Source organism: Phoca vitulina, unplaced genomic scaffold, assembly GCF_004348235.1.
Source record: "Phoca vitulina isolate PV1807 unplaced genomic scaffold, GSC_HSeal_1.0 scaffold16, whole genome shotgun sequence".
Taxonomy (NCBI): domain Eukaryota; kingdom Metazoa; phylum Chordata; class Mammalia; order Carnivora; family Phocidae; genus Phoca; species Phoca vitulina.
The window spans coordinates 32782896-32810354 of NW_022589719.1; the positions used below are offsets into that span (position 1 = coordinate 32782896).

The 27459-nt window shown below is 61.6% G+C and overlaps 2 protein-coding genes across 4 annotated transcripts in view; one reads left to right on the forward strand and one right to left on the reverse strand.

Moving 5' to 3' along the window:
• Positions 1 to 262: 262 nt before the first annotated feature.
• Positions 263 to 27459, reverse strand: part of PC (pyruvate carboxylase) — a 98705-nt gene continuing 71508 nt past the window's right edge. For all 3 annotated transcript variants that reach the window (XM_032414477.1, XM_032414479.1, XM_032414480.1), the window contains 20 exons: positions 24565 to 24700; positions 24224 to 24408; positions 23847 to 24012; positions 23575 to 23720; positions 23298 to 23415; positions 22942 to 23093; positions 21294 to 21412; positions 18841 to 19003; positions 16415 to 16597; positions 6396 to 6540; positions 5950 to 6039; positions 5639 to 5860; positions 5031 to 5187; positions 4274 to 4514; positions 3905 to 4154; positions 3463 to 3707; positions 3199 to 3378; positions 2874 to 3122; positions 2448 to 2588; positions 263 to 2355 (listed from right to left, as the gene is read on the reverse strand). In XM_032414477.1, coding sequence (XP_032270368.1) covers positions 2107 to 2355; positions 2448 to 2588; positions 2874 to 3122; positions 3199 to 3378; positions 3463 to 3707; positions 3905 to 4154; positions 4274 to 4514; positions 5031 to 5187; positions 5639 to 5860; positions 5950 to 6039; positions 6396 to 6540; positions 16415 to 16597; positions 18841 to 19003; positions 21294 to 21412; positions 22942 to 23093; positions 23298 to 23415; positions 23575 to 23720; positions 23847 to 24012; positions 24224 to 24408; positions 24565 to 24700 — 3537 coding nt within the window. In that variant the 3' untranslated portion in view covers positions 263 to 2106. The remainder of the gene's footprint in view (positions 2356 to 2447; positions 2589 to 2873; positions 3123 to 3198; positions 3379 to 3462; positions 3708 to 3904; positions 4155 to 4273; positions 4515 to 5030; positions 5188 to 5638; positions 5861 to 5949; positions 6040 to 6395; positions 6541 to 16414; positions 16598 to 18840; positions 19004 to 21293; positions 21413 to 22941; positions 23094 to 23297; positions 23416 to 23574; positions 23721 to 23846; positions 24013 to 24223; positions 24409 to 24564; positions 24701 to 27459) is intronic.
• On the forward strand, positions 9859 to 14959 carry LRFN4 (leucine rich repeat and fibronectin type III domain containing 4). Its single transcript, XM_032414481.1, has 3 exons — positions 9859 to 10226; positions 10684 to 12042; positions 12577 to 14959. Exons 2-3 carry the CDS (start codon positions 10694 to 10696, stop codon positions 13136 to 13138), a joined length of 1911 nt encoding a protein of 636 aa, XP_032270372.1. The 5' UTR covers positions 9859 to 10226; positions 10684 to 10693; the 3' UTR covers positions 13139 to 14959.

Here is a 27459-nt window from a genome sequence, read left to right on the forward strand (position 1 = left end):
GAACACTAACCTCTGGGCAGTTCAGCCTGGTAGGCACAATTCCCTGAAGTAAAGGACAGGATGGGGTCCTCTGGATGCCTTGGGTCTGCAGCTTCCTCTCTCAGCCATGCCCCAAGTCCCAGCACAGGTGGACCTGGGACTGCAGGTGCCACATGTGAACTCGGCTCAACCTAGGGCCTCTTGGCTCCCAGGATCAGGGAATGGAACCTAGGGCCCTGACCCCAGTGATGGAGCCTCCAACCTGTGTCCCCTGAGAGGGTAGAGGGTCGACTGTAGGCTTTCCACCAGGACCTCCTCAAAGTCTACCAGCCTCACATTACACAAGGGAGAATAAACAGGTTTCAAATGGGAGGGGAACCAGCTCAGAGTCACCTGGGAGTAGAGGCTTTTCTGGCTTGGCCTCTGCCACTGTGTGGTTAGTCTGGTCTCTGGAGGAACTCAGAACAAAGACTGCAGCCCGGAGAGCACCAAGGACCCTGCTAAGCAACACTGGAACTCAGGGTTCTTTCTTAGAACTTTCTAGTGTTCTACCTGCCCTTCCTCTTGTTTTTTGAATGGTTTTCATTTCCTTGTCCCTGGGACTTTAACTTTTAAAAGAATATCATACTTTGAGGTCTTGCTCTAGACTGAAAGAGGTGGTCCCAAGTCCTGTCCCCTGAGGCTGGTGGTTGAAAGGAAATGGGTGTGCAGTCACTCCCCAGGGCACCCCCAGTTTGGCTGTGACTACACTACATTCACGTGGATCTAAAAGGTCGTCATGACAGTCACACACCTACCTTGCTGTGGAGAGCTTTCCTGTCTTCCGGCCTGTGTAGCAGCTGTTGGGGAGCCAGAGGGAGGCGAGCACGGCCCTGTTTTAGTGTACCTTTGGGATCTTGGGGTCCAAAGAGGAAACCCAAAACTGCCCCCCAAATTAGGTTGTGGTGCCCCAAGAGCACTGGGCTGGCAGGGTGCTGGGGGTGTACTGCCTGCCTGGTCCCCCTGGAGACTGGAGATCTGGGCTGTGCTCTACCCCCTCCTCATGCTCCTGCTCGGGATTGCCTGGCGCCCCCATTTCACCTCCCCTGTGGGGGCTGGGGGTGGGCAGCAGTGCAGTGACGCATGCAGGGTTGCTGTCCCCCTGCAGGTGAGGGATTCTCCCGAGGGCTTGGTTATGGGAATGGGCAGGCTTAGATCCTGAGACTGAATCCAGTACTCCTAACCTCCCACTAAACCCTCACCCACAGGTTCCCACATCCAAGGGTTTTGCCCACCTCCTAGAAGTTGGTGTCTGTTTGTTTGCATGCAGTCCTCGACTAATGGGGTGGGAGGCTGGCCCAGGGTTTAGGAAGTAAAGCAGTGTGGTTGGGAAGCAGGTCTACTGACAGCTTGGGTCTGAACCCTCTGCTTCCTTACCAGCTCTGGGGTCCTAGACGAGTTACTTAACCTTCCTAGGACTCCATTTCCCTTTACATAAAACGCGTGATTGATTCACTGCGTTAATGGGTGTTCGGTGCTTAGAACAGCACCCCTCTACCCAAGTTCTCAGTACAACTACTCCTGTTTGGGGTGCACGTACCACAGGCACTCCATAGCGGCTGAAACCAACACCATTCTCCCTACCCTCCGAGGAGGAAGATACAACTGACCTGCCCCTGCCATGGGGAGTCCCCCAACAGGCAGGCCGGTCCCTCTGCTGAGTGGCGCTGGGGTGGGGGGTGGGGGGGGCTGCTGCACAGGACCCGGCAGGGAGGGCAGGGGAAGCCAGTTTTATTGAGCAAAGTTCTCAGGACTGGACCTGGAGCCTAGGTCTCCTCCCAGGAGATAGGACCCCTAAACCTGCTCCCCTGGGCCTTAGGCCCACCACCTGTAGTCTCCCAACAAGGAGAGGACCCTTGTTTGGCAAGAGAGGACTATGTGAGCAGCTGTCCGGCAGGGAGAAGACAGACGGCCGGAGGAAGGGAATGAGCCACAGCAGGCAGAGCGTCTCCTGCCACGAACAGCTGAGGACAGGAGGTCCCGTGCCTCTGTGCCCTCGGGCACTGGCTGGCCTGGGCCTGCCCCGGCAGCGCAGTGTCTATGGAAGGGCTGAGGTGGGGAGGGCCAGGCTGCCAGCCTGGGGCAAGATCACTCAATCTCCAGGATGAGGTCATCGCCCTCCAGTGTCATGTCTGTGGTTACGTGGACCTTGCGGACAGTGCCCTCCATCGGTGAAGTCACCACAGTCTCCATCTTCATGGCGCTGAGCACACAGAGGGGCTGGCCCTTGGCCACCTTGGCCCCAGCTGCCACCTTGATGTCTATTACCTTCCCAGGCATGGGTGCCCCGATCTGGCCCTTCACGTCCTTCAGGGCCTTGGGGTGGAAGTGCATCTCCTGCAGAGAGGGCAGAGGGGAGGAGACCTGAGGCACAGGCCCCACCCGCCCCTGCTGCCTGGCTGGCCCTGGAGGGGCGGGGGGGACTGTACCTTCATGGCCTGAGTGTCCTTGACCAGAATGGACCGCAGCTGTCCATTGAGCTCAAAGAAGACCTGTCTCTGGCCAGCCCGGTTCAGGTCACTCATGGCGAGGGCTTTGATGTGCAGGGTCTTGCCCCGCTCCAGCTCCACCTGCAGGGAAGGCACGGGGGCTCAGAGCTGGGGGTGGGGGACAGTAGAACACACGAGTCTGGGTAGAGCAGCACCCCGACCCAGTCCCAGGCAAGTCCCCCAACCCTGGGCCTCAGCTCCTCACTTGTAGCCTCCTGGTCTGTCCAGGGTGTTTTGGGTACCCACAGCCTGTGAGGCGGGGTGACAGCCAAGCCAAAGCCTGGAGCTCTAGATGTGCTGGTGTCCTTAGGGACGCAGGGGCAGGGGTGCTGGGGTGGAGTGCAGACAGGTGCCAGAGCCACTGACCTCAAACTCCTCTGCAATTTTGGGTCCCTGCAGGAAGAGGCGGGTATTGAGGCTATCCAGGGGGCCAAAGGTAGCCGTGAAGTCCTTGAAGTGGGCAAAGACGTCTGGGTATATGGCCGCTGAGAGCACGTCCTCCGGGGTCACCTCCTCCCCATGCCGCTCTATCAGCTCCTTCTCCAGCATCTGCAGATCCAGTGGGGGGAGGGAGGCTCCAGGCCGCCCCTCCACCCTTGGCAGGTCCTTTAGCACCTGGGGAGCAAAGCAGAGGGTCAGGTCTGATGCCTGCACCCAGCCTCCACCCTCACACTGTGCTGGGCCTTCCTACCTTAGAGCGAAGGGGCTCAGGGAACCCCCCGTGGGGAATGCCGATGTAGCCCTGCAGGAACTCTACCACGGAGCGGGGGAAGGACAGTTCTTCTGCCTGGGCTTCAGCCTCCGCCCGGCTCAGCCCATTCTGCACCATGAACTGGGCCAGGTCCCCCACGATCTTGGAGGACGGTGTCACCTAAGAAGAAAAGCCCCTGGGTTAGGATGCTCGGCATCTTATGGAGGCCCAGAGGCGGGGATAAAAGCACTGGGCCTAGCTCACCTTGATGAGGTCGCCCAGCATCTGGTTGGCCTCCACATAGGCCTTCTTGACCTCCTTGAACTTGGAGCCAAGCCCCATGCTGTGTGCCTGGAAGTGCAGGTTGGTGTACTGGCCCCCCGGGATCTCGTTCTCGTACACGTCCGAATTGCCAGACTTCATGGTGGCCGTGCAGTCAAAGGCCGCATACAATCCCCGGGCCCCCTCCCAGTACTCACTGTAGTCAAACACATGCTCCAGGGGCACCCCTGCAGGGAGGCCAGGAAAACATGCTAAGCTCCCAGGTGCTCCTCCCAGGACCCCAGAGCCAGCTCAGGCCCCGTCTCAGATGTGGGTGAGGAAGGCAAGGTCAGCAAACCTGGATTCTGGTATAGGCCAGACGCCACTAGGACTACTGAGGACCAGACCTGTGAGGGGAGTGGCCGCGGACTCCCGCTGTTCCTACCTGTGTCCAGGGGAGTCCCCCGGGTGCAGGCCACCAGGGCCCCCATGCTGGGCTGTGAAGTCATCCCGGACATGGAATCAGCTGCCACATCTACCACGTCGGCCCCAGCCTGGGCACAGGCCAGCATAGCTGCCACACCTGCCCCCGATGTGTCGTGGGTGTGGATGTGCAGCGGGAGGTCGGGGAATCGGTCCCTGAGGGAGCTGACCAGCATGGTGCAGGCCATCGGCTTTAGCAGCCCCGCCATGTCCTGGGGCAAGAGGGAAAGAGAAAGGCGGTGAGGAGGGGGCATGATGAGGGGGACATATCGGGGGGGTGATGGGCTAGGGGCTGGGGGAATCCTGGCGTGGGGTGCAGGGCTCCAGGCACCTTGATGCACAGGATGTGGGTGCCAGCCCGCACCAGCTCTTCGGCCAAGCCCATGTAGTACTGCAGGGAGTATTTGGTGCGGCTGGGGTCGGCCACGTCCCCGGTGTAGGAGATGGCGGCCTCCACCACGCCACCAGCGTTGCCTGCGGCCTCCATGCCCAGTAGCAGATTGGGCATGTAGTTGAGGGAGTCAAAGACCCGGAAGACGTCCATGCCATTCTCCTTGGCCACCTCACAGAACCTGCATGGGTAGGAGAGCCCAAGGGTCAATCCCATCTCACTGCCCCCCTGCACATCCCTCTCTGACCCTGGCCTGGCAGGGGGAGCGGGACCCACAGAGCCAGTGTGTGTGGGGGGGGGGGGCGCCCCAGTGTGGGCTAGGCAGGGTCACCCCAGAGGCATGTGGCCTCCAGCAGAGCTGTCCTGCCCTAGTCGATCTGTACCGTGCAGCTCAGTCTGCCCAGGTCAGAAGGATCAGCTGGAGATTCTTGGCAAAAGTGACAGTCTGAGGGAGAAAGAGCACCGAACGGAGGAGCCCTGAGGCTTCCACTGCCCCATGAGTTAGCAGTCCTCCCAGGTCTCCAACCATAACTCTCACTCCATGAAACTGCCAGATGGCAGCCCTTGCTGGGGACAGCTACGAGGCTCGGTGTCAAGCCCTCCTCGGGGCGTGCAGGCCATTGCAGTGTGGCCCAGCACCCGCAGGGCCCTGCGGTACAGTGACCGCAGCCCCCCCCCCCCCCGACCCCAGGCTCACTTGAAGACCACATTGTCGGGGTAGTTGGTGTAGCCCACGGCGTTGGCCCCCCGCAGCAGCATCTGGAATGGGATGTTGGGGATGAGCTCCCGGAGCTCCTGCAGCCGCCGCCAGGGGCACTCATACAGGAAGCGCATGGCAACATCAAACGTGGCTCCTGCACAGGGACCAAGAGGCCCGGGTCAGCCCCTCACTCCCCCGGGGACTCCACCACACCTGCAGCTCCGCGGCCTGAGCCTCCAGCCCTCACCCCATCCCGCGCATCGTCAGGTCCCTCATGTCCCTGCCCCAGCCCTTGCAGACTTTTCCCTTTGCTGCTCTCAGGGTAGCTCAGCACCAGTGTCCTCTGTGCCCCCTTTCACAGTCCTGCCACCAACTCTCTGTGCCGTAACGAACAGACCTTGAGCTACCAGGGTCTCAGCTCCATGAGGCGCGCCCGGAGTCGGCCCCAGTCACTGCTGAACAAATGAACACCATGCCTTGTTCACTTCTCACTGGTTTCCTCGCTGTTAACATCTCTAGCCTCCGGAGTGGCCGGGGGCCGGGCCACACTGGATACCCAATTCCTTCCAGGTGCTGTCCCACGTTCCAGCCCTCCTCCAGCCTACCTCCCCAGTTCTCCATGCTGAAGAGGTTGCTCAAGTTGTGGGCAACATAGGGGGCAATCTTTTTGAGATCGTGGGTTCGCACACGAGTGGCCAGCAGTGACTGGTGGGCATCCCTGAAGGTCGTGTCCATCAGCAGCAGCCCCTGGTGGTTCCGCACAGCTCGGGCAAAGCCCTTGGGCCCCTCCCGCAGCAGGATGTCTCTGAAACCGGCCGGGGGTGGGCCTAGGGCAGAGCTGGGCATTAGCACCCATCCTTCAGGCAGCAGAGCCTCCTCTTTGTCTCCCCGAGTTGGCAGAATGAATCTCACCTACCTATGGGCACCGCAGGGACCACAGGGTCTGTGGGGCTGGGGCTGGCCTTTACGGGGATTGGGGTGGTTGGGCCGTTCACCATGACATGACCTAGGGAGAGAGTGGGTAGCGGGATCAGGAAGGGCTAGGGACAGTCTGAGTTGAGGGCAGAAGTGACAGTGGACGGGCCTGGGGACGAGGGCTTCCTCCAGGATCCCCAGTCCTCTCCAAAGCCAGGGCCTCCTGGGTCCAAGCAGTGGGGATCTACTGAGGGCCACGTGGACGGAAAAGGGGGCATCTCTAAGATCAGGAGCAAGGAAGCTGGGCAAGGTGGGAGGGTGAAGCAAAGGAGGAGGGTGTCGGACCAAAACGAGAGCAAGGACAGTGGGTGCTAGGAAGCTCTTCTAGGCAGGGGGCCAGGAGCAAGGCATCTGGGAGCGGAGAGAAGGGCCATGTCGGGGCCAGACCGAGGTAATGCAGGAGCTTCTGAGCCCGGTTCTGCGCAGGCCGCAGCTGGAATAGGTCCGGGTTCTCATCGATGAACTGGGTGTCCACGGTGCCTGCCAGGAACTGCTGGTTGTTGAGCACATTCTGCAGGAAGGGGATGTTGGTCTGCAGGACAGAGGTGGGTGGGAGGGTGTCACCGTGTAGCATGGCTGGGGAAAGAAGAGGCTGAAGGTGCCACCCTGGGCCAGCATAGCTCCCCCCACGGTCCCCAGGATACTAGGCTGAGGTCTGAGGCCTCCCTGTGGGATGACATTTCCCCATCTCCTCACCAACCCCCTATCCTGGCGGAGTCCCCTAAGTTGTTCGGGGGCTGAGCCCACCTCCTCCCCTTTTGATCACCCCAGAGCATGTGCCGAATCACCTCCTCCTTCCTCAGGGACCTGGAAATTAAGTACCTCCCCTCCACACAGCCCAGAAAACGGGTCAGGCCCTTCCCACGGCACCGTGACATAAAGCGGCCATGCTTCTTGACAAATGTCCCTACCTTCGGCGACCCCCTTCCCTGCAACCTTCCACCCCCAAGAGCCACACTTTGGTATCCTCACTAAGCTCCATCCTGGTGGCTGACTCCTGCGGGCCCTCTCCCACCCTGCACTTGCTAACAGCTCCCACCTGGGCATTGGTGCCCTGGGCTTCCAGGACCCCCTGCTCTCCTCTTCCCCATCCCCACTGGGGGCTCCTCTCACCCCTGCAGGATGGAGTTCTCAGAGCTGTCACTGGGCCTCTTCTCCTCACTCAGCACATTCTCCCTGGGTGGCCCCATCCTGGGCATCCAGCTCCAGAGCCAAGACCCTAAAGTGGAAATGCCTCCTGGGCACCTCTCCTTGTGTGGCCCTCACACAAGCTCATCAAGTCCAAAGTCCGCTTCCCTCACCCGCCTCTGCCTTCTGCTCGGTGCCTCACTGTCCACCCGGTTACCCAAACCTACGCTCCATCACCCCCAATACCCACTCCTGTGTTACTGGTCAAGCCAGATGGTTCTACCATGGCCATCTCTAGACTCTACGACCCCTTGTCTCCAGGCCATGCGTCTGCCAGGCTCCCAAGTCACGGCCCCCTCCAGCCACAGCAGACTTCCTGTGCTCTCACGCAGCCACAGCTCTGCGCCGGCCTGGTAGGCGCTTCCTCGAAGTCTGAACTGGAAGGCCTTTGTCTGTACCTCCTGCCCTCACAAGAGCCGGGCCCTCCCCCCTTTTTAGTAGGCTTCTGTGGGATCAGCTGTTGGAAAGCGCCTCCCTAGGCCTCAGCTTTTGCTTGTCTGCATTCTTCCTACACCTGGGAGCCCTGGGAGCGTTCTGGGGGCAGGGGTGCTGTCCGACGGATCTGTGTCCACCTGCTTTGTGCACAAGGGTCATTTCTGCTCACTGAACTGTTGGGAGACAGCATGAAGCTGGAGCTGGCCAAGTCCCACCTAGAGGCCATAAGGGAGCCTGGAAGGCAGCATGGAGCCATGTCCCATGACTGCCGGGCCCCGTGGGTGGAATTCGAGCGTGCATGTGCCTGTGACCACATGGCTGTCACTTCAGATAAGGCATCCCGTGTCACCCACTCATGACCTCTGTTGGCAACTTCAGTAGGGACTCATGCTGCTGGGCCCTGCGGCCACTCTGAGAAATTCTACCTGTGCCCCTCCCCCCCACCCCGCGCTCCTATCACCTGGAGGTCCAGATGCGAAGGGTGCCTCCCCCACAGTCACTGCAGAGTGGGACCCAGCCAACACTGCCTCATGCCTCTCTGGTGTGACAGATCTGCCTATCTGTCCCTGAGACTAGTCCCTGCCCCTCCTAAAGGGACATTTCAACTGGACCAAGGCATGGCATTTGAGAAGATAAAACCAATTTAAGCCATCTAAAGAACCTAGAACCACACAGTGTTAAGAGGGATTCTCAGAGGCCTCCCCTGTTCCACCTTACATTTGCTATTTGTAGGCCCCTCCCCCTTTGTGATTTTGTGGGGGATCGGTCGTCCCTATGTACTGTGAGGCCTGGTGGGGGCAGGAACCAGACCCATCTGGTTCTTGATGTACCCCAACTCTCAGCACAGAGCGGCTTGTGATGGATGCTAGTAGACTGGTTTGTTTAGAGTGAATGAAGACATTCTTGAAGGTGAAGACAGGGACAGAGATATCCCATGCTTCTGAGCGTCAGAGTTGACCTGGGCTAGAATCCAGTGCCTTCATTTTACAAATGCAACAGCTGAGGCCCTGGGAGTGGCAACAGTTAGGAACGGCGTCCAGCTGCCAGGTGGCTGCGCCCCTCACAGGCTACACTCTCCTCTCAGCCCTATGAGGCACGTGACTATGTGTAATTAATACCCCTCGGCCAAGATGAGTCAAGTGTTTTAGCGGTTAAATAACTTGCCTAAGATTAACCTGCTGTACCAGGCAGAATCAGAATTCCGTTTCCCAGGGGTCCTGGCCCACCCAGCCCCTAGGCATCATGTCTGCAGGGAAGGGAAAGGGACGGGGGTGGGGGTGTCCAGGTAGCCTGAGAACTACGAGATACCCGGAGGAGGTGGCGACTCCCCTTGTTTCCCGAAGAACCAGAGCGCGCTACCTGGTTCCGAGCACTCAGCGCTCCCACCCAAGCCCCGGCGCTCGGAGGGAGGCAGCCGGGAACTCTTCCCCCCACCGCACCCCCGCCGGAGCCCTTCCTCGGCCCGGACGAGCTCACCCTGGGCCGCTCTCCCAGGAAAACGGCCCGACAGGGGCAGAAGGGGAGGGAGGGGCTGCCGGCGCGGCGAGGACCACTGACGCACAGCTTCGAACAGCGTGCCACCGCCGGCCTGCTGGGAAACCGCGCGGCGCAGGACCAATCGGGCCGGAGGCGGAGGCCGGTTGGCTCCCGAGCACGCCGGGCGGGGCAGGGAGCCGGGAAGGGGAGGGAGGGGCGGGGAGCCGGGAAGGGGAGGGAGGGGCGGGGCACGGCGCCAGCCCGGAGGCCGAGCCCTCTCCGCCCCACCCCGCAGCCGGCCTGCCGGGGGCGTCGCCCCAGCCCCTCACCCCCGCCCCCACCCCAGGCCCCGTGCCTGTTGGGGACCCTCCACGTGACTCGGTGATGCAGAACGGTTATGACCTTCAGCGTGTGTCTGTGAGGGTCCAACAACAGTGCGGGTTTGCGCCCGGCCCTGCCTGTGGGTGCGGGGACGTGTGGGAGTGTGGGCATGTGTGGGTGTGCCGGGGAGGGTGCCCAGCGACATGTGACAAAGGCTCCCGTCTCTGGGAGATGGTGAAGCGGCCCGCGAGCTGGCGCTTTGTCTGGCTGTCTGCAGAGTGACGGTTCGCGCGGCGGCGGCGGGCGCCCGTGCGGTGCAGGATGCCGGGGCGCCAGGGTGGCCGGGGGCGCGCGCGCCTGTGCCGGGGTGAGTGCGCTGCGGCAGCGCCGGGGGACTGCGCGGCGGGCCCGCGCCGGCCCGGGCCTCGGGCGTGACCGGGAGCCACCCGTGGGCGCTGCGGTGGCCGCGTGTCCCCGTGACCTCGGGAGCCAGCCGGCCCGGGTGGATCCCCGTGCGCCCCTCCCTGTCCGCCCTCCACGTGCGTGTCCGCGGAGCGCGTGCTCGCCGGCGCGCACCCGCCTGCCTGTCGCCGCCGCCGCCGCCGCGAGCCGCCGGGAAAAGGTGCCGGGAACCGAGTGAGCCGGGGCCGCGGGCCCGAGCGCCATGGGCAGGAGGGCGCGCGGCGGGCGGCCGGTCAGCTCCTGGCCTCGCCCCCGCGGGAGAGCCGCCTGGAGTCGGCGGGGGCTGGCCAGGCCCACGGGGAGGCCGGCCCGCGCCCCCTGAGCTACAGACACCAGGTGAGGGGCCGCGGGGCACAGCAGCGGTGGCTGGCCAGGGAGGGGCGACGGGCCACGGGAGGGGCTGGGGGGGGTGAGGGCGCCTTCCCTGGCGGGGGAGGGGATAGGCGCGGAGGGAGGGGGCTGGCGGTTCCTGGAGACGCCAGAGAAAGGAAGTTCCGGGACCCTCCCTGCTCTAGTGCCCACCTCCGCTTCCTGCCTCAGGCTGCACCTTGTCCCCAGAGCCAGGACCCCCCTACCGGCTTGGGAAATGTGACCTTTACTCTGGGGGGCCTGGCCCTGCAGGCCCCAGCCTTCTTTCAGCCCTGGGTGGGGGGCCCCTGGGGCCTCTGACCCTGACACCCCCCCACCCCCCACCCAGGCCAGGCTCTGGAAGCTGGCCCTTGGGACTGGGCCGTGGGCACAGCGGGCACCGCACCCGCCCCACCTGTGCCTGGGCTCTGGCCCTTCCCTACAGGGCGCTCACCATGGCCCCCCCACTCCTGCTGCTGCTGCTGGCCAGTGGAGCGGCCGCCTGCCCGCTGCCCTGTGTCTGCCAGAACCTGTCCGAGTCGCTCAGCACCCTCTGTGCCCACCGAGGCCTGCTGTTTGTGCCGCCCAACGTGGACCGGCGCACCGTGGAGCTGCGGCTGGCTGACAACTTCATCCAGGCCTTGGGGCCGCCAGACTTCCGGAACATGACGGGGCTGGTGGACCTGACACTGTCCCGCAATGCCATCACCCGCATCGGGGCCCGCGCTTTTGGGGACCTGGAGAGCCTGCGCTCCCTGCACCTGGATGGCAACAGGCTGGCGGAGCTGGGTGCCGGCAGCCTCCGGGGCCCGGTCAACCTGCAGCACCTCATTCTCAGCGGCAACCAGCTGGGCCGCATCTCGCCTGGGGCCTTCGACGACTTCCTGGACAGCCTGGAGGACCTGGACTTGTCCTACAACAACCTGCGGCAGGTGCCCTGGGCTGGCATCGGCGCCATGCCCGCCCTCCACACCCTCAACCTGGACCACAACCTCATCGACGCGCTGCCCCCGGGCGCCTTCGCCCAGCTCAGCCAGCTCTCCCGCCTCGACCTCACCTCCAACCGCCTGGCCACGCTGGCCCCCGACCCGCTCTTTTCCCGGGGGCGCGACGCGGAGGCCTCGCCCGCCCCCCTGGTGCTGAGCTTCAGCGGGAACCCCCTGCACTGCAACTGTGAGCTCCTGTGGCTACGGCGGCTGGCGCGGCCCGACGACCTGGAGACGTGCGCCTCCCCGCCGGGCCTGGCCGGCCGCTACTTCTGGGCCGTGCCCGAGGGCGAGTTCTCCTGCGAGCCACCCCTCATTGCGCGCCACACGCAGCGCCTCTGGGTGCTGGAGGGCCAGCGGGCCACGCTGCGGTGCCGGGCGCTCGGCGACCCCACGCCCACCATGCACTGGGTCGGCCCCGATGACCGGCTGGTTGGCAACTCCTCCCAAGCCCGGGCTTTCCCCAACGGGACCCTGGAGATTGGGGTGACGGGCTCTGGGGATGCAGGGGGCTACACCTGCATTGCCACCAACCCTGCTGGGGAGGCCACAGCCCAGGTGGAGCTCCGGGTGCTGGCCCTGCCCCATGGCGGGAACGGCAGCGCGGAGGGGGGCCGCCCGGGGCCCTCGGACATTGCTGCCTCGGCCCGCACTGCTGCCGAGGGCGAGGGGACACTAGAGTCTGAGCCAGCTGTGCAGGTGACGGAAGTGACCGCAACCTCAGGGCTGGTGAGCTGGGGGCCGGGGCGGCCAGCAGACCCCGTGTGGATGTTCCAAATCCAGTACAACAGCAGCGAGGACGAGACCCTCATCTACCGGTGAGGAGGCACTTTGCAGCCCTCAGCCCCAGCCTCGCTCCCAGCTGCCCTCTGGGCCACTCTCCACCCCTCCTGGACTCCACTTCCACACACCCCTCCTCAGCTTCTGAGCTGCCTGCAGGGGCAGGGGAGGGGCAGGCACCAGGGAGAGGTGGGGAGTGCCCCAGGAGCTCTGTCCAGGCTAGCCGGAGTTGGGTCTCTGTGCGGAAGCACCCAAGCCTGGGCCACGCGGCGTCTTCTTTCTGGCTCTGGCCACGTGACTGCACCGCCTCCCTGGCTTGCCCTGGGCTTGTGCGTCCACACACACTCAGACGCCGTCCGTCCCCGTGCTGTCCCCAGCTGCACACATGCATGCCTGCCTTGGCTGCTCTGCCTTCTTGAGTCAACAAACGAGGCCCAAGTGGCCCTAGGGGAGGGAGTGTCCCGAGCTGGGCCCTGGGGAGCATGCGGTGAGGGTGGGGGGTGGGCAGTGAAGGGGTCGGGGCTGGGGTCAGAGCCTGGAGCTAGGCTCTGACCACCCACCCCTGCCCGCAGGATTGTCCCGGCCTCCAGCCACCACTTCCTGCTGAAGCACCTAGTCCCTGGTGCCGACTATGACCTCTGCCTGCTGGCCCTGTCACCCGCCGCTGGGCCTTCCGACCTCACAGCTACCAGGCTGCTGGGCTGTGCCCACTTCTCCACGCTACCGGCTGCACCCCTGTGCCACGCCCTGCAGGCCCACGTGCTGGGCGGGACCCTGACCGTGGCCGTGGGGGGCGTGCTGGTGGCTGCCTTACTGGTCTTCACTGTGGCCTTGCTGGTTCGGGGCCGGGGGGCCGGGAATGGCCGCCTTCCCCTCAAGCTCAGCCACGTCCAATCCCAGACCAATGGAGGCCCCAGCCCCACTCCCAAGGCCCACCCGCCAAGGAGCCCACCACCTCGGCCGCAACGCAGCTGCTCCCTGGACCTGGGAGACGCCGGCGGGTGCTACGGCTACGCCAGGCGCCTTGGAGGGGCCTGGGCCCGGAGGAGCCACTCTGTGCACGGGGGGCTGCTCGGGGCAGGGTGCCGGGGGGCCGGGGGCAGCACGGAGCAGCTGGAGGAGAGTATGGTGTGATGGGAAGGGAGGCGGCCCGGAGCGGGCCGGGGTCGGGGCAGAGGGCATGGGGTGGGCAGCTGCGGGGCCCGGTGGGTCAGCACTGCCTGGGAGCCCCTCCTGATCTTACCCTTGGTACCTCAGGCCCCCTTTGTACCTGGCAGGACGGGGGGCCCTTTCCCTGGTTCTGGCCTCCAGACCCGCATTCCTCCGACAGGTGCTCACAGCCACCGAGGCAGAGGGCTGCAGCCACCACGCGGGAGTCTTGTTTTTCTTTATAATAAAATTGTTGGGTACACCTCAGTGCTGGCCTTGACTTACCCGGCTAGGCTCCCTGAGAGCGGCGGGGAACGTGGGCCAGCAGAGGCACAGACAGGACAGGGTCAGGCCTGGGGCTGTGAGCCCCACAGAGGTGGCCCAAACAGCCCGGGGTGCCCTCAGCCTCCTCTAACAGCCAGCTGCTTGGGGCTGGTGCTTCCTGTCCCAGGTGAGCCGGACCAGCCCCTCGAGAAGGGGAAGGGCTGTGCCTGAGCCCTCTGGGCCCTAGTCTGCGTCTGTAAGTGCAGAGAACACCCCTTCCTGGCAGGATGTGGACAAGATGTGACATCCTCGTGGAGGCATGGACGCCAGGGTGCACAGAGTGGCAACAGGGGCAAGGGGACCATGGCACAGCCCTTCAGGGCGTACGGACCTTGGCTGGCAACACTCTAACTCAGTAGGAAAGTCCTCATGGCTTCCACTGGGGACAACCTCATTCACCATCTCCCAGGGCATCTTCTGGATTTGTAAAATGTTATCCCAGAACAGTTGGAAAAGGCTTGGAATCCCACTGCTCTGCTATCAGCCCAAGACCTTCTGGAAGGTTCGTCAGCGCTAGAGGCCCTGAGCTCCCAGCTGCTCCTCGGATTCCCCGCCCCGCACAGCTTTGCTCTGGGCTTGTCTGGAAAGACTGAGTCAAACCCTTGCTGGACACTGGAGGGGCTAACACCGGGGCAAGAGGGGGGTGCCCACACCCGCAGGGCCACTGCCCTGCTCTGCCTCCTCGACCCAAGATCCCTGTCAGCCTCCGGCCCCGGGCACAGCCTCGGCCAGCCTCTGAACAATCACGGCTCCCGAGCGTCAGCTGGGAGGAATGATGCTCCAGACACAAATGCTTGCAGACGTGTGGCTCCCCACGGTGCTTGGCAGCCTGCCCCCCACCGACGCTTTAAGAACATGCAGGCGCCTGGGCCCCACTGCGGAGGGCGGACACTGGCCTGTGATGGTGCCCAGACTGCGGCGGCCACCATACCTGTGGCCAAGGGGCGCGTGGCGTCTGTGTGTGAGGCCCGCCGTGGCTCTAACGGGCAGCCCGGGAGAACTGCACGATAGGTGTGTGCACGTACACGTGTGCTGGCCAAGCTCACACACTGGTGGGTCTGCACAGTGTTCACACACACGTGCGCCTGCCCGCCCAGCCGCAGAACACATACCTGGATGTGGCCCAAGAGAGATCCTGGTTTAAATAAATGAAACAAGGTCCTCAACAGAATAGCAGGAGAGGATGAACCCTCCAAGGGGCCGTGGGGAGAAGGCAGAGGTGGCACGGGGCTGAGGGGAGACAAGAAGGAGCAAGGAGCTGCCAGGTGCCAGGTGCGGGAAGCTCTAGATGTGGCAGGAGCCAGCAGCCTCATCAGGGTGCACATCTGGGGAGGACTCTGATGCCCCACGGAACCAGAAACACGTGTCCCGCAGCTGGCCTTCCCACCTTCCTCCTTGTGGGCCCCGTGGCCCCTTCTCTGCCCTCAGGGATCTAAGGCAGGGGGTCCTCATGAGCCTGCTGGGCTGGGGGACAGGTGGAAGGTCCGGTGGCCCGGGGGGTCACAAGCACAGGGGCTAGCGGCGGGGGGGGGGGGGGGGCACCAATAAGGACGACAGAGCAACAAGGGCAGGCGGGTGAAGGGTGGGGCAGTCGGGCTCCACACTAGGGTCATGGTGCATGCTGGCCACCCGGCCCCAAAAGCTCCCCTAGGACACCGTGTTGGGAGCACCAAGGCCCCTCAGAGAGCAGCAGGTTGAACACAGGACGACACATCTCCGTACATGCGCAGGAAACAGCCCCCAGGCCAGGAGCCCTGAGGCTTCCCATGGGAGAGCACAGAGACCCCGACACCCCGGGAACACCATCCCCTCGGAGGTGGGCCAAGGGCCTGAGGGGAGACAGCTGACCCAGCACCGGCCCCGCAGGTTCCCTTCCTCCCTCTTTCCCTCCCAAGTGCTTTTTCGAAAGCCTTCTGCACCCCCTGGGGGCCCCTGCCAGGACGCATCACAGAGCCGCGTCGGCGGGTGAGAGGACAGTGCCGCCCGCAGGCCCTGACCCACCGACCGAGCCCGGACCCCAGGCAGGCCCGGAGGCAGCCAGGAGGAAGTGACACGAAGGGGCCGTCAGCCAGGGCCCCAGCGCACAGCGTGCACGGCAGGCCAAGGAGGGCATCCCCTGCCTTGGGCTCCATCCTTTGGACACTCCCAGGACAGGATGAGGCGCGGGCCTGCCCAGCAGCCACCGCACGGTAGGGCCGGGCAGCACAACCCACGAAGGGCAGAGCCCTCCTCCCTGCTCTTCCTGTGCTGCAGGGCGGCTGCCGGCAGCATCTGCCCAGGGGATGCCCGCGGGCATGTGGGCAGGGCTGGCCTCAAGGACAAGACAGCACGTGGCTGTGGTTTCGTCTCTAGCTACGCACACGGGGAACCAAGAGGCCATCGAGCATTTCAGGTGCTTGCCCGGCAGCTGGGCCCCGTGCCTCCCTCTGCCCTGGCTCAGGCCTCCAGCTGCAGCCTCCCTTCCCAGCGGTCCCAAAGGCACCCAACACGACGTCATTATGTGCCAGGCCAGGGGATGAGGGCAGTGAGGGCAGACAGGGGGCTCATTTTATGCAAAGTGACCCTGTCCACACAGGCTTGTGCTCTCTCACCCAGGGTTTTCCTGGGGTTCAGAACTACCCAGACAGCTTATTCAAAACGCAGGCTCTGGGGCCCCCACCTCAACCTGTGGGATCAGAACTTCCAGAAGGGAGGCCTGTAATATGTGGGTTGAACACAGACTCCAGGTGATCTCACCTAAGAAGGGCAAGAAGGAGCGTGGGGCTCCCCGGAGCAAGACTCCTGGCTCTGGCCGAGGCCCCCCCTGAGCATGAGGAGCCCAGGCCCACTCCCAGGGCAGCTGAGGGGCCAGGCCCCAGCAGAGGCAGAGCGGCCAAGGGACAGGACTGGGGCGGGCCCGAGAGCGCCTGGAGGCAGGCAGGACCGACAGCCTCTCACCTTTACACCTCGGACTCGGAACTCGGCAAGGGCTCTGCTCATCTTGGTGGCAGCTGTGGGGTGGTCTTTGCCGTGGGCGATGACTTTGACGAGCAGGGAGTCATAGTGTGGGGATATGACAGCCCCTTGGAAGGCAGATGCGTTATCCAGGCGGATGCCCATGCCCTCTCCGCTCCGGAACACCTGTGGGCAGAGGCGAGCAGAGTCAGGAACTGGGCCGGGAGCGGGGGTCCAGATGCGGCCCCCGGGCCAGGCTGGACGCGTGGGAATGTGGCAGGGCGCCGGGCCCCGCACAAGGGCGCAAAGTCTGCTAGCGAAGTTCCGCCTCATTTCCGCCAGCGAAGCCAGGGGCATCCCGCCTTCTCTGGCTGCCACACGGTCACTGCTTCCTTCCCCCGAGAGGAGCTGGCAGGGGAGGGGGCAAGAGAGGGTCCAGGACAGGACCTTCCCGGCCAGCCCCAGGGCTGCAGGCCCAGAGCTCAGCAGAGCACGGAGAGCGGCCCTGGGCAGGCAGGGGCCGAATCCGCCTGACCTTCCACCCGCCTGCCTGACCAACCCTCTTGCCTCTCATTCATCCCCCCAGACATTTGTGCCCACCACACGCCAGGCACCGGAGTGAGTGGCTAAAAGAGGTGTGTGCCCCCTGCTGGGCAAGGGGGCGGACAAACAAGGAAAACCGGACTGGGGACAGGGACACTGCAGGATGCAAGCTGGGCAGGGCGGGAAGCAGGCCAAGGGGTTTTTGTTTTAACACACACAGTGAAGGGATGGGGAAGGCCTCAGTGTCCCCCCCCACCTTCCCTTCCTTCCAAAAGGGGAGAATGGGAGGGAGAAGGAGGGGAGGCAGAGGAGATAAGATCCTAAGAGCAGGGAGAAGGGCCGGACATGAGGTGCGTGCCCGCATGCCCAGAGAGGGAAGCAGGGCAGAGAAGGACCTGGGTCCCGGAGGCAGACTCATGGGGGTGGGCGGGGGTTCCAAGTAGCAGCTGGACGGAGACAGGGTCCTGCGGGGACAGAGGTTCTGTTACCCCACGGTGTCTGGGGTAACAGGTACACACACGAACATCCGTGATGCGGGCTGGGCTGGGCCCCAGCAGGGCGAGCCTGCACCTGGGCCAGGGGACCCTGTGAGGCTGAGGGAGGAGGACGGGGAGTGGGAGGGACCGCCCAGGGGGCTTGGGACACCCACTGCACCATGTTTCCGCTTCTAAGGGACACAGGCCTATGTTCGATAAAAAGGAACTTAATAAAATATTTAAGGGTGAACGCTCAGCTGTGAGCAGGAACTGTCAGCTAAAAATATTCTGTGGTAAACCAGGCTCAGAGGAGCCGGGCCTTGGACGTGGAGGTGGAGGAAGGCAGTGGTGCATCGCAGGGCTGCCCCTTCCCCACTGAGGGCAGAGAAGTCAGGGGCCCCCGCTGGACAGCACTCCAGCCTTCAGGCTGGCCCCCACCTATGGACGTGGATTGTTCCAGAAATGGAATTCCAGTGGCAGCTCTCTGCCTCAAGCCTCCCAGCTCTGCAACTTTCAGAATCCAGATCCTCCCTTTCCCTCCCTGCATCACTTGTTTCTCAGAAGCCCAGTATCTGTCTCCAAATCATCCTGGCCCTCTCCCTGGGCCAGAACCTGAGCTCCCGCGCATGTCCTGCTTCCTTGGAGGCTCAGACCAGATGGGGAAGCAGTAAAGCAGCGGAGCTGGTAGGAGTGCTGCTGAAGGTTCCAGAAGTATTCTGAGCCAGCGTGAGCTAGAGGGCCAGGGGACAGGCACCCCAGCGGTTCAGAGGGCGCCTGCCCCAAGCAGGCCCAGAGGCTGGGAGTGGGGAGGGGCGGGGGAGGGCTGTCTGTGCTGAGAAAAGAGAGGGGGAGCAGGACATACTCCCGGGGGCAGAGGCACGGCAGGGCCGACCTCCACGTCTGCCCACCCAGCCCCGGGCGGCCCCGAGCCGGCCTCCTCCCTGCCTTCCACCTTCTCCCTGCCGTATGACTGCGGCATTGATCCATAATGGGCGCCTCGCTCAGCCTGTCCTCTCCACTGGGACATCTGGGCCCCAGTCCTTTGCAGCAACCCCCAGGTCCTGCCTTGCCAACACACTCCCTCAGACCGAAGGCAGGACAGAGGCCACTGCTCTGTCCTTGGGCTCTTGTAAGGAGCCAAAATCAAGGGCCTGGGCTTCGTTTCTGGGGACCCTACATTTGGCTCCACCCAGCTGGTCTGCTCCCTGTTCCGCACGATTCACTCCCTGGTTTTTTAATCTGTGCTCATGGCTGTCTCCCCCTGGAATGCTCTCTCCTTACTCTTGGACAGAGCCTGGCTCCTGCGTACCCTCAGCCATCCCAAGTGAGGGTTCCCTTGCCCCGCTGGGCACACAGGAGGGTCTCCCCGCCCACGAGACCAGGGCGTGTTCCGTGGGAAGGCTGACGTACCTCAATGCGGCCAGTGTCCGGCTGGAAGCTGCGCGCAGGGTCCTCCGTGGTGACCCGGCACTGAATAGCACAGCCGTTGATACGGATGTTCTCCTGCCGCAGGCCCAGGTCAGGCAGGCTCCGGCCCTCGGCCACGTGGATCTGGGCATGGACCAAGTCCACACTGCAGGGGGGCAGGGAGGAACGGAACATGAGGCAGGGGATGGATGAGGAGGGTGGTCCCCACCCCTGCCTGCCGACTCTTCATCCGCTCCTTCCCACCAGACCAGCAGCCCCTGCCCGGTGCCCACTTGGGTCGGGAACTCCAGGCAGTCTGAATAAGGAGGTGGCAGCCAGAGAGGGGCCAACTGGAATATTTGCATCTACCTGTTCTGGTACCCACCACCAAACGGCCCCTCCCCATACCCTGCCCTACTTTCTCCCTAGGGTCTCTGTCCTCCTGCCTCCCCCAAACCCTCGCTCGATGAAGCCGGACTTGAAGGCTCAGACACTCCGTGCGGAGAGCGATACGCACTACACCCCGACAGAGGCAGGGGGCGGTCTGCAAGAGAGCGGGGTTGTGACCACGGGGCTTGCTGAAATGGGAAACACAAGCCGTTGGGAGGGTCCACGAGGGGATGTGCCACGGGGAGGGTGCCGTCCTCCCAGGATCTGTGCGGTGGCTGGGCTTGTGCCCGAGACCCCACCCCACCGGAGATCTTAGTGCACAGAACTCTCCAAGTGTGCATGATTTTATAAGCTCAGCCTCACTGACTGCCATGCTCCTAAGGACAGCGACAGATTTCGAAAAAAACAAAAACCAAAAAAACTCAAGATTTTAAATGTATTGTCACTGAGTCTTGTGACAGGGACAGCCTGCAAATGGCACTGGCAGATTTTCCCCAGTGTCCTATAGAGCACTTCACAGTAGTGACGACGACTACCGTGCATCCCCGTATCCACACACCACGGACTTAAGGCTGTGTTCTTTTCAAGCTTGATCTCCACGATGATGCTCTGAGAGTCTGTCATTTCTATCAGAGGAGGAGGAGCCTGAGGGTCAGAGAGGCTGCAGCTCACCCAAGCTTTGCGTGGATAGTGGCCGGGGAGGAACCTGCACCCTGTGTCTGTGGGGTCTGTGTCTTTCTGACACAAAACCCCTACTCCTGAGCAAGCACAGACTTCCACCCTTAACACAGCAGGCTTGTGGCAGGCCCGAGATCGACAACAAGTTTACAGCGGTGCAATCGGGCAAAGTCTCATGGAGCCAGAATCCAAAGCCAGAGCGTCCACCTCAACTCAGCCTTTACCTCGAGAGGACAAGGAGTCTGGAAGCCTCTGTGCACCTGCTGAGCAAAGGCAGGCGCCCCCCACAGCATCCTCAATCTCAGGTGGGGGTCGGGGGAGGAACAAACTGTCAGAAAAGTTCCAGGGTGAGGTGGACCGGCCCAAAGCCAGGGCTTCACACTTAAATGGCTCAAAATAGGATCTTGAAACAACTGAATGGTTTATAAAATGGGCAGATTTTTAAGTGTCTCTACTCAATGCTTATGGGAGAACAAACTGATACAAGCAATCTGGAAACCTGATTAGGCTTCGCTCAGGTAACCACATGGAAAGTGTCTATCCCCAGAACTCTTCAGAGGGGAAGGCAAAGAGCTAGGCACAAAGATGGTAACTGACCACCCTTACGAGCTGCAAAAACCAGAAACGACCTGAGTGTCTAGCAACGGAGGGCCATGTACCTAAGTTATGAAACACACACCTATAGTTTCAGAAAGAACAGTGGCCTGGAGGATGCTTTCAATTAAGTAGAATAGAAATTCTACACATAACATGTCAATTGTGTCAAACTATTTATATGGTAAAATAAAGAAAGATGGAACAAAACCAGGAGAGTTAGAGCACGCACAAGCAATGCTGCGCTGGGCTGGCAACTGTCTTGCCCTGAGCCTCCGGCTCCTCATCTGAAACCCCGGAGATGAGACCTTCCCCCGGCACACCCGGCCCGAGCCGCCTCAGCATCCTGGTTCTGAGGGTGGAGTTCTCAATCTTTTTATTTGCTTCTTAATTCTTACAATAGGCATATAATGCTTTCCTTTCCTTTTTCCTTTCCCTCCTTCCTTCCTTCTTTCTCTCTCTTTTTTTTTTTTTTTTGAGAAAGAGAGAATCTTAAGCAGTCTCCATGCCCAGCACAGAGCTAGATGCAGGGCTCTATCCCACGACCCCGAGATCATGGCCTGTGCTAAAGTCAAGAGTTGGACGCTTAACCCACTGAGCCACCCAGGCGCCCCACATATAATGCTTTTCCAATAATAATTTTTGTAAAAAGTAAGTACCTAGATCCCTGACTGCTCTCTAGCATAGTGGAGATACGCTGAGCTCCCCAGGAGCCGCCGACATGGATTTCACCAGAAACCTGGAAGCTGCCCCTTCCCAGAGGCTGCCGCCCCCACCGCCCCCGCCCCACTCACTCGGTGATCTCCTCGGTGACAGTGTGCTCCACCTGCAGGCGGGAGTTGACCTCGATGAAGTAGTGCTTGCCATGTCTGTCCACCAGGAACTCCACCGTGCCCGCGTTCTCGTAGCCCACCTGCGGGGCGGTCGCGTCAGCGGGGCCCGACTGATGGGGCCTGGCAGCCACTCTGGCTCAGCCTCAGCCATCGGGCCGGTTCCAAAAGGAACAGACCGCCACATGCCCTGCCCCAATGGAAGGCACAACCAGCCCTGCCCCGAGGTGAATGGCCGCAGCCCACGTAGCCCGCGGCTGGGCCCCTGCCTAGCTGGCTCCCCAGGACTCCGCCTGAGCCTCTGGTGGCTGCACTGGCTTGTTTGGGGCAAGATTCAGCAGCTGCCACGGGCCCCAGACTCGGCACCCTCTCCCCGGAGGACAGCATCCCAGCACCCTCTCAGCCACGCCTACCCCGGCCTCTGCTGGACCTCCTCACTCTCAAAGGGTTTTCAGAAAGTTCCCCTCTGCTCTACTCGTCACCACCTCTGGCCATGACCCAAAGAGGTGTCCGCTGAGAGGAACCAACAGTGATGATTCTAATGCAAAATTCAACCCTCATTCCAGTCTCACTCTGGTCCTACCAGAACCACAAAACAGACTTCAGTTAGCTCCCTCAAATCTGTTATAGAGTGACACGTGGCCTAATAAGCCAATAAATTAGACCCAGCTCCAGGTAAGATTACTCCTCATATGAAATAACCCAAATGTCAACTCTAAACTAGAGCCTCACCAAGCCTCATATTAACTGTGGCTGAAACCTCTCTGCAGAGTGCTGCCCCTGTCTTTCAGCCGGGTAAGGTCACAGAATCATCTGCTGTGAGAGGTCTGCGGGAGCACAGCTCTGGAAGGAGAGCAGGGCCGGGGCCCACCCCGTCTGCTGGGGAAGGCAGATCTGAGAAGATGCTCTCCCTCGGGGCCCCAGGAAGGGGAGGCCGGGGTGGGGGCAGGGTGCCTGGACTCTGAGAGGGGGTGGGCTCTCTTCCGAACAAAGAACAGACAGTGGGACCCCTGCTCCAGGCCTGGCCACGGCAGGTGGTCTCCGGGGCAGGCCTGGGGGGCAGGTCACTGCTGGGGAGCCAGTATGCCATCTCCCGCCTCCATGCCCAGGAGAGCGAAGACTGGCAGAGGAGGACCTGAGGATCAATGGGGGGCAACAGATGTGATGCCGGGGATGGTCGAGAATGAATGAGAAGAAATGCCTTAATAATGTTTCTTAATCTTGCCAGAACCCACTGGATCTCATTCCTTTTGTTCCAGTGGTTAGTCAGTGCCACGCAGAAGCTCCATCTGTGCACAGTGGCCAGTGGCCTCTTTCCCTCCCTCTTCTCAGCCTTTTGGACTCCAGGCTTGGGTCTCTGGGCCTGGAACCTCTGCTCCTCACACAGCGAGGATCCCAAAGAGCCCGTGTCAGCCCTTTCTCCTCCCAGACGGTCCCTACCCCACCCTCCCAGAGCCAGTCACTCTGGGCCTCCCTGCTCCCTAGCAGACCGTCCCCATCCGGGCAGGACCCCTGGCATGAGCCTAAGCCAGCAGGAGCTCAGAGGGAGCCTCTAGGAACAGGCTCCTTATCTCCGCCTGGGAGACTGTCCCCAAAGGCCCCTGCCCTTCACCTGCTTAGCAAGTTTGACAGAGTCACTGGTGAGCCGCGTCCGAAGCTGGGGGTCCAGGTGGGCGGCAGGGGCAATCTCGACCACTTTCTGGTGCCGCCGCTGGATGGAACAGTCTCGCTCGTACAGGTGCAGAATGTTCCCGTACTGGTCTCCTAAAGTGAAAGGGAAACTCAGCTTCTCCAGGGATCTAAACACTTCCCAAATACCCACCAACCCCCACACAACTACCAGGGCCGATCAATGCCGGCTCCCAGCAGTCGGAGCAGTGAGCAGAGAAACCACCACCACCAAGGCCTGGGCCCTGACCAGTCCAGCCTCCACAGCCTGCCTTGGGCTGTGGCCCGGTGAACGCTCACCTAGGATCTGCACCTCGATGTGGCGCGGCTTCTCGATGAACTTCTCCACAAACAGCGCTCCGTTCCCAAAGGCGGCCAGAGCCTCCGAGTAGGCCCGGTTGTAGTTTTCCTCCAGCTCCTGAGAGGCAGGCAAGCGGAGCAGACACTGGGACCTACAGCTCTGTCTCACCCTCTGCAGGACCCCACCCACTCTCGGAACCCCAGGGTCTGCTCTGTGGGTGGCCTCACAGTCCAGCTGGGCTCCCTGCTCTGCTCCCAGCCCTGGGCTTCTGCTCACCTCATAGCTGTGCACGACCCTCATGCCACGCCCCCCGCCCCCATAGGCGGCCTTGAAGATAATGGGGAAGCCGTAGGTGTTGGAGAACTCATGGGCCTCGTGCAGGGAGGTGATGGGGGCGTCTGTGCCAGGGACCACGGGGACACCTGTTGGGAGACAGGCACGTGGGTCCTCTGTAACAGGCTGGAATCCCTGCCCAAACCCACCAGCCCCCTCCTCGGACAGCCCCTCCTGAGCCGTGCGGCCCCTGGTGGCCTCTCAGCCACACGTACCTGCAGCAATGGCAATGGCCCGGGCCTCCACCTTATCTCCCATCTTGCGGACCACCTCGGGGCTCGGCCCGATGAAGCGCACACCGGCATCCTGGCAGGCCTGGGCGAAGTCCGCTCGCTCCGACAGGAACCCGTAGCCAGGGTGCACCGCATCCACGTTGTTTTCCTGGGGGCAGGAGCAGTGAGAGGAGTGCAGCAGCTCTCCAATTCCTTCACACAGGCCCAGAGCCAACCCCGTGGCCCGTGCACCTCCCCCCACCGCACTTGGTTCGTTCGTTCATTCATTCATTCATTCATTCATTCATTCCCCTATTCACAGACACTTACTGCGGTTGGCCTGGAGGCCACGCATAGCACCCAGGCCCCACCCTGATCACCTTGGCCACCTTGATGATGTCTGGGATGTGCAGATAGGCCTGCACCGGGGCGAGGCCACGGCCGATGAGGTAGGCTTCGTCTGCTTTCTGCCGGTGCATCTGGCCTGTGTCCTGCTCCGAGTAGACAGCCACAGTGCGGATACCCAGCTCTGTGCAGGCCCGGAACACGCGGATGGCAATCTCACCTTGAAGGGAGCGGGCAATGGACAAGACACTAGATTCCTGGGTCCTTACAGAAGCAGAAGCGAGGCGGGGAGCTGGTACGCAGGGCAAGGGCAGAACAGGAATGCTAAGGCTGGGCTGGATACGTGGTTCCTCTCGCCGGCCCCAAGGGCACTCACCTCTATTGGCCACCATGACTTTCTTGATGGGCTTGTACTCCAGGCGCCGGACATTTGGGGAGGCAGCGGGGGCGGTGGAGGCTCGGCGGATACGCAGGAGCCTCAGGCCCCCACGGACAGTTTGGAACTTCAGCATCTGGGAAGTCAGAGCCGGGTTAGAGCAGATTCGGCAAAGAGGGTTCCCCTCAGGAAGAGTGAGGGTCCCGCCCCAGCCCCCCTCCCCCACTGCCCCTTAGTGCCCCACACGAAAGCCAGCAGGCTCACCCTCAATCCCTGGCCAAGCCCAATAATCCCTGGGGTACTGACTGGCTGTAGGGAAGGGAGCAAAGTCAAACCCAAACAGAATCCAAGCTCACCCTAGCGCTCTAATAACTTTCAAAACACTTCAAGCTCCTAAAGCAATCCTGCGTGCCCTCAATGTGTGTTCGTCAGAGTCCCCTTCGGTGCCCTCTCCGGGGCCCAGCAGCCTGGGTTTTAGGACCTCCCCGCGCCACACTGGCCCCTGTGTCCCTCCATTGGGGTTCCGCCTGGCCAGGCAACGAGGTAACGGCAGATCTCTCAAGGAGCCAACCTGCATCAATGTGCCGTCTCAGGAAGCAAAGCCTCCGCTCAGACCTCAGGAGCACGACTTCCTCACACAGTGGTAGAAGCCTCCTTCTCTATCAACGGCCACCTGAGGTGCACTGAACTCCAGATATCACCCCGTGATCTCCCCCACAGATCCTCTAGCAGCCTGATCCCCTGAGATCTGCTTCAGGTAACCGGCCCACTGGGAGGGGCACGCTCTCCTGGGGGAGCCACGGGAGCCCACCGCCCTGGCAGACGACAACGGCGCACACACCAGAGAGCACCCACCTCCCCTCGTCCTGGGCACCGAAAGCCTGCTCTGCTCGGGGCCACAGGCAGCTCTGCGGTGGGGACAAGGCCCCGTAGAAAGAGTCCAACCTACCACATAGGGTTAAGTCAAGAAGAAGCAAAGCGCTCCTTCAGGACAAGCTCAGAAACAGAGCAGTAAACAGGAGTGGTTAAGAAACCATTAGCAGTTTCACCACAGACAAGAGAGAACAGTGAGGTGACACTTTGCCTATTAAATTAGCAACAGTGTTGTAAAACCACCAGATTTACTGTGGGTAAGGCCTATGGGAGACAGACCCACCAGGCGAGGTCCGGATATCAGGGCAGCTCTCTGGAAAGCTCCCTGGAAATTCTATCAAGAGCCTTTGAAATATTTCTGCCCCTTGGTCCTGTGGTTACCATTCTAGGAATTTAACCCAAGGAAATACTCTAAAATGGGAACCAAGATGGATGCAGAAAGATGTTCAAAACAGCATTATTTACAACAGCAAATAATTAGAAGCCACTTAAAGATCCAACACTAGGGCATCTATACGGATGTTATGTACATTAAAGATGCTTGTTTGCACAGCTCTGACGACAAGGTGAATGCTTGTGACACAACGTGATGCTACGGAAATTAAAACGGTAAATAATATGATTTCAGGAAGCTTTTTTTAGGCAAGGAAAATAACCGGAAAGAGCTCTGTCAGACAGCATGTCACTCACGCCCATGTTCTAGAATTGGTGCAGTGTTGTTCTTTTCCTTCTTTATGCTTCTCCATACAGTCTACACCTTCTCCACTGGGGATGTCATTTACAATGAGCACAATGGAGACATATATGGAAGGGATCGGAAGATCTTTGTGGAAAAAAGCTAAGTGGAATGTCTGAATCGTCTCCCTGGGGGAGGTGAAGGACTCCCATATATCCTGCGAAACAACAGTGAGGCTGGGCCCCCTCCCCCCACACACAGTGGGGCCACCTCACCTTCCTCACCTCTTGCCCCAGGTGAGCCAGCTCCAGGTCTTCTTTACCTGTCTACAGGTGAGCAGCCTCATGGCCCGGGCCAGTGGCACCAAGATTCTCAAACCTCTGGAAGTTTCAACTATTTCCGGGGAGGCCCAATTTTTCCTCCCACCTGGGTGGGTTTGCTCCTGCTATCCCTCAGGCACTTACCCCGTCATCTTGTGTATGAACACCCCCTCATACTCCCTGCTTTTTCCAGATACAGAAAGGGATCCCTGGAAGCTGTGCAGAGGGTGGGCACCAAGTGCCTCCCAGCTCACAGTGAGGAAAAGAGGGAGCCTAAAACACCCACGCAGGCCTCAGAGCGCCCTCCCCCCACCACACACACTCCCATGTCTGATTCTCACAGACCCTGCAGCCTGGCCTTCCCCGGCGATACCACCTTACACACCAAGAGCTCTGGGCCGGGGACAGAAGGACCAGGGATGACGTAAAATGTCCTCTCATTCCCAGAACATGTCCACCCTTCTTAGAACTTGGCTAGCTCAGCACCCAGCCTCTTCCCTTGTCAAATCCTACTCTCCTCCTAGACCTGAAACCCAGGGGTGGGCGGTCAGTTGCCTGGTGCCTCCTGAGGCCTTTCCAGAATCAACTACAGCTGGAGGAAACCTGAAGGACAGAGGTGGGCTGCCTCACAGAACCCTCTTCGTCCGGGAAGCAGGACATTCATGGGTCGTGTGTGATGAGTCCACTCTGGGTATGTTGAGCTTGTGGGCTCTGGGATGGGCCAAAGGGAGGTGCTGAGTGGGCAGATTCCACTGCTCCCTGAATCTCGCCCCCTCTCCCAACCCAGAAGGGAGGAGAGGCCCCTGTGCAGTGCTTGGTGGGGGGAGGTGGGACGGAGGCAGGAAGCTTCACTGTCTGAGGCACCTGGCCAGACCCACCAGTAGAAGCAGAGCCCCTGGGGTGGGAGCGGAGGGCAATGGGGAGGCCGCCGGGTACCAGACTCCCTTCCCACAGCCCTCCTAGAGGGGCTGCCTCTGGCATTAAATGGGGCCCCTTGCTCAGAGATCAAGCCCTGGCCTCGTGGAG

Excerpts from the sequence above, each read along its gene's own strand:
- LRFN4 (XM_032414481.1), top strand. The coding sequence starts at position 10,694 with ATGGCCCCCCCACTCCTGCTGCTGCTGCTGGCCAGTGGAGCGGCCGCC. Across the intron at positions 12,043-12,576 it reads GACGAGACCCTCATCTACCG|GATTGTCCCGGCCTCCAGCC; the intron begins GTGAGGAGGCAC and ends CCCTGCCCGCAG.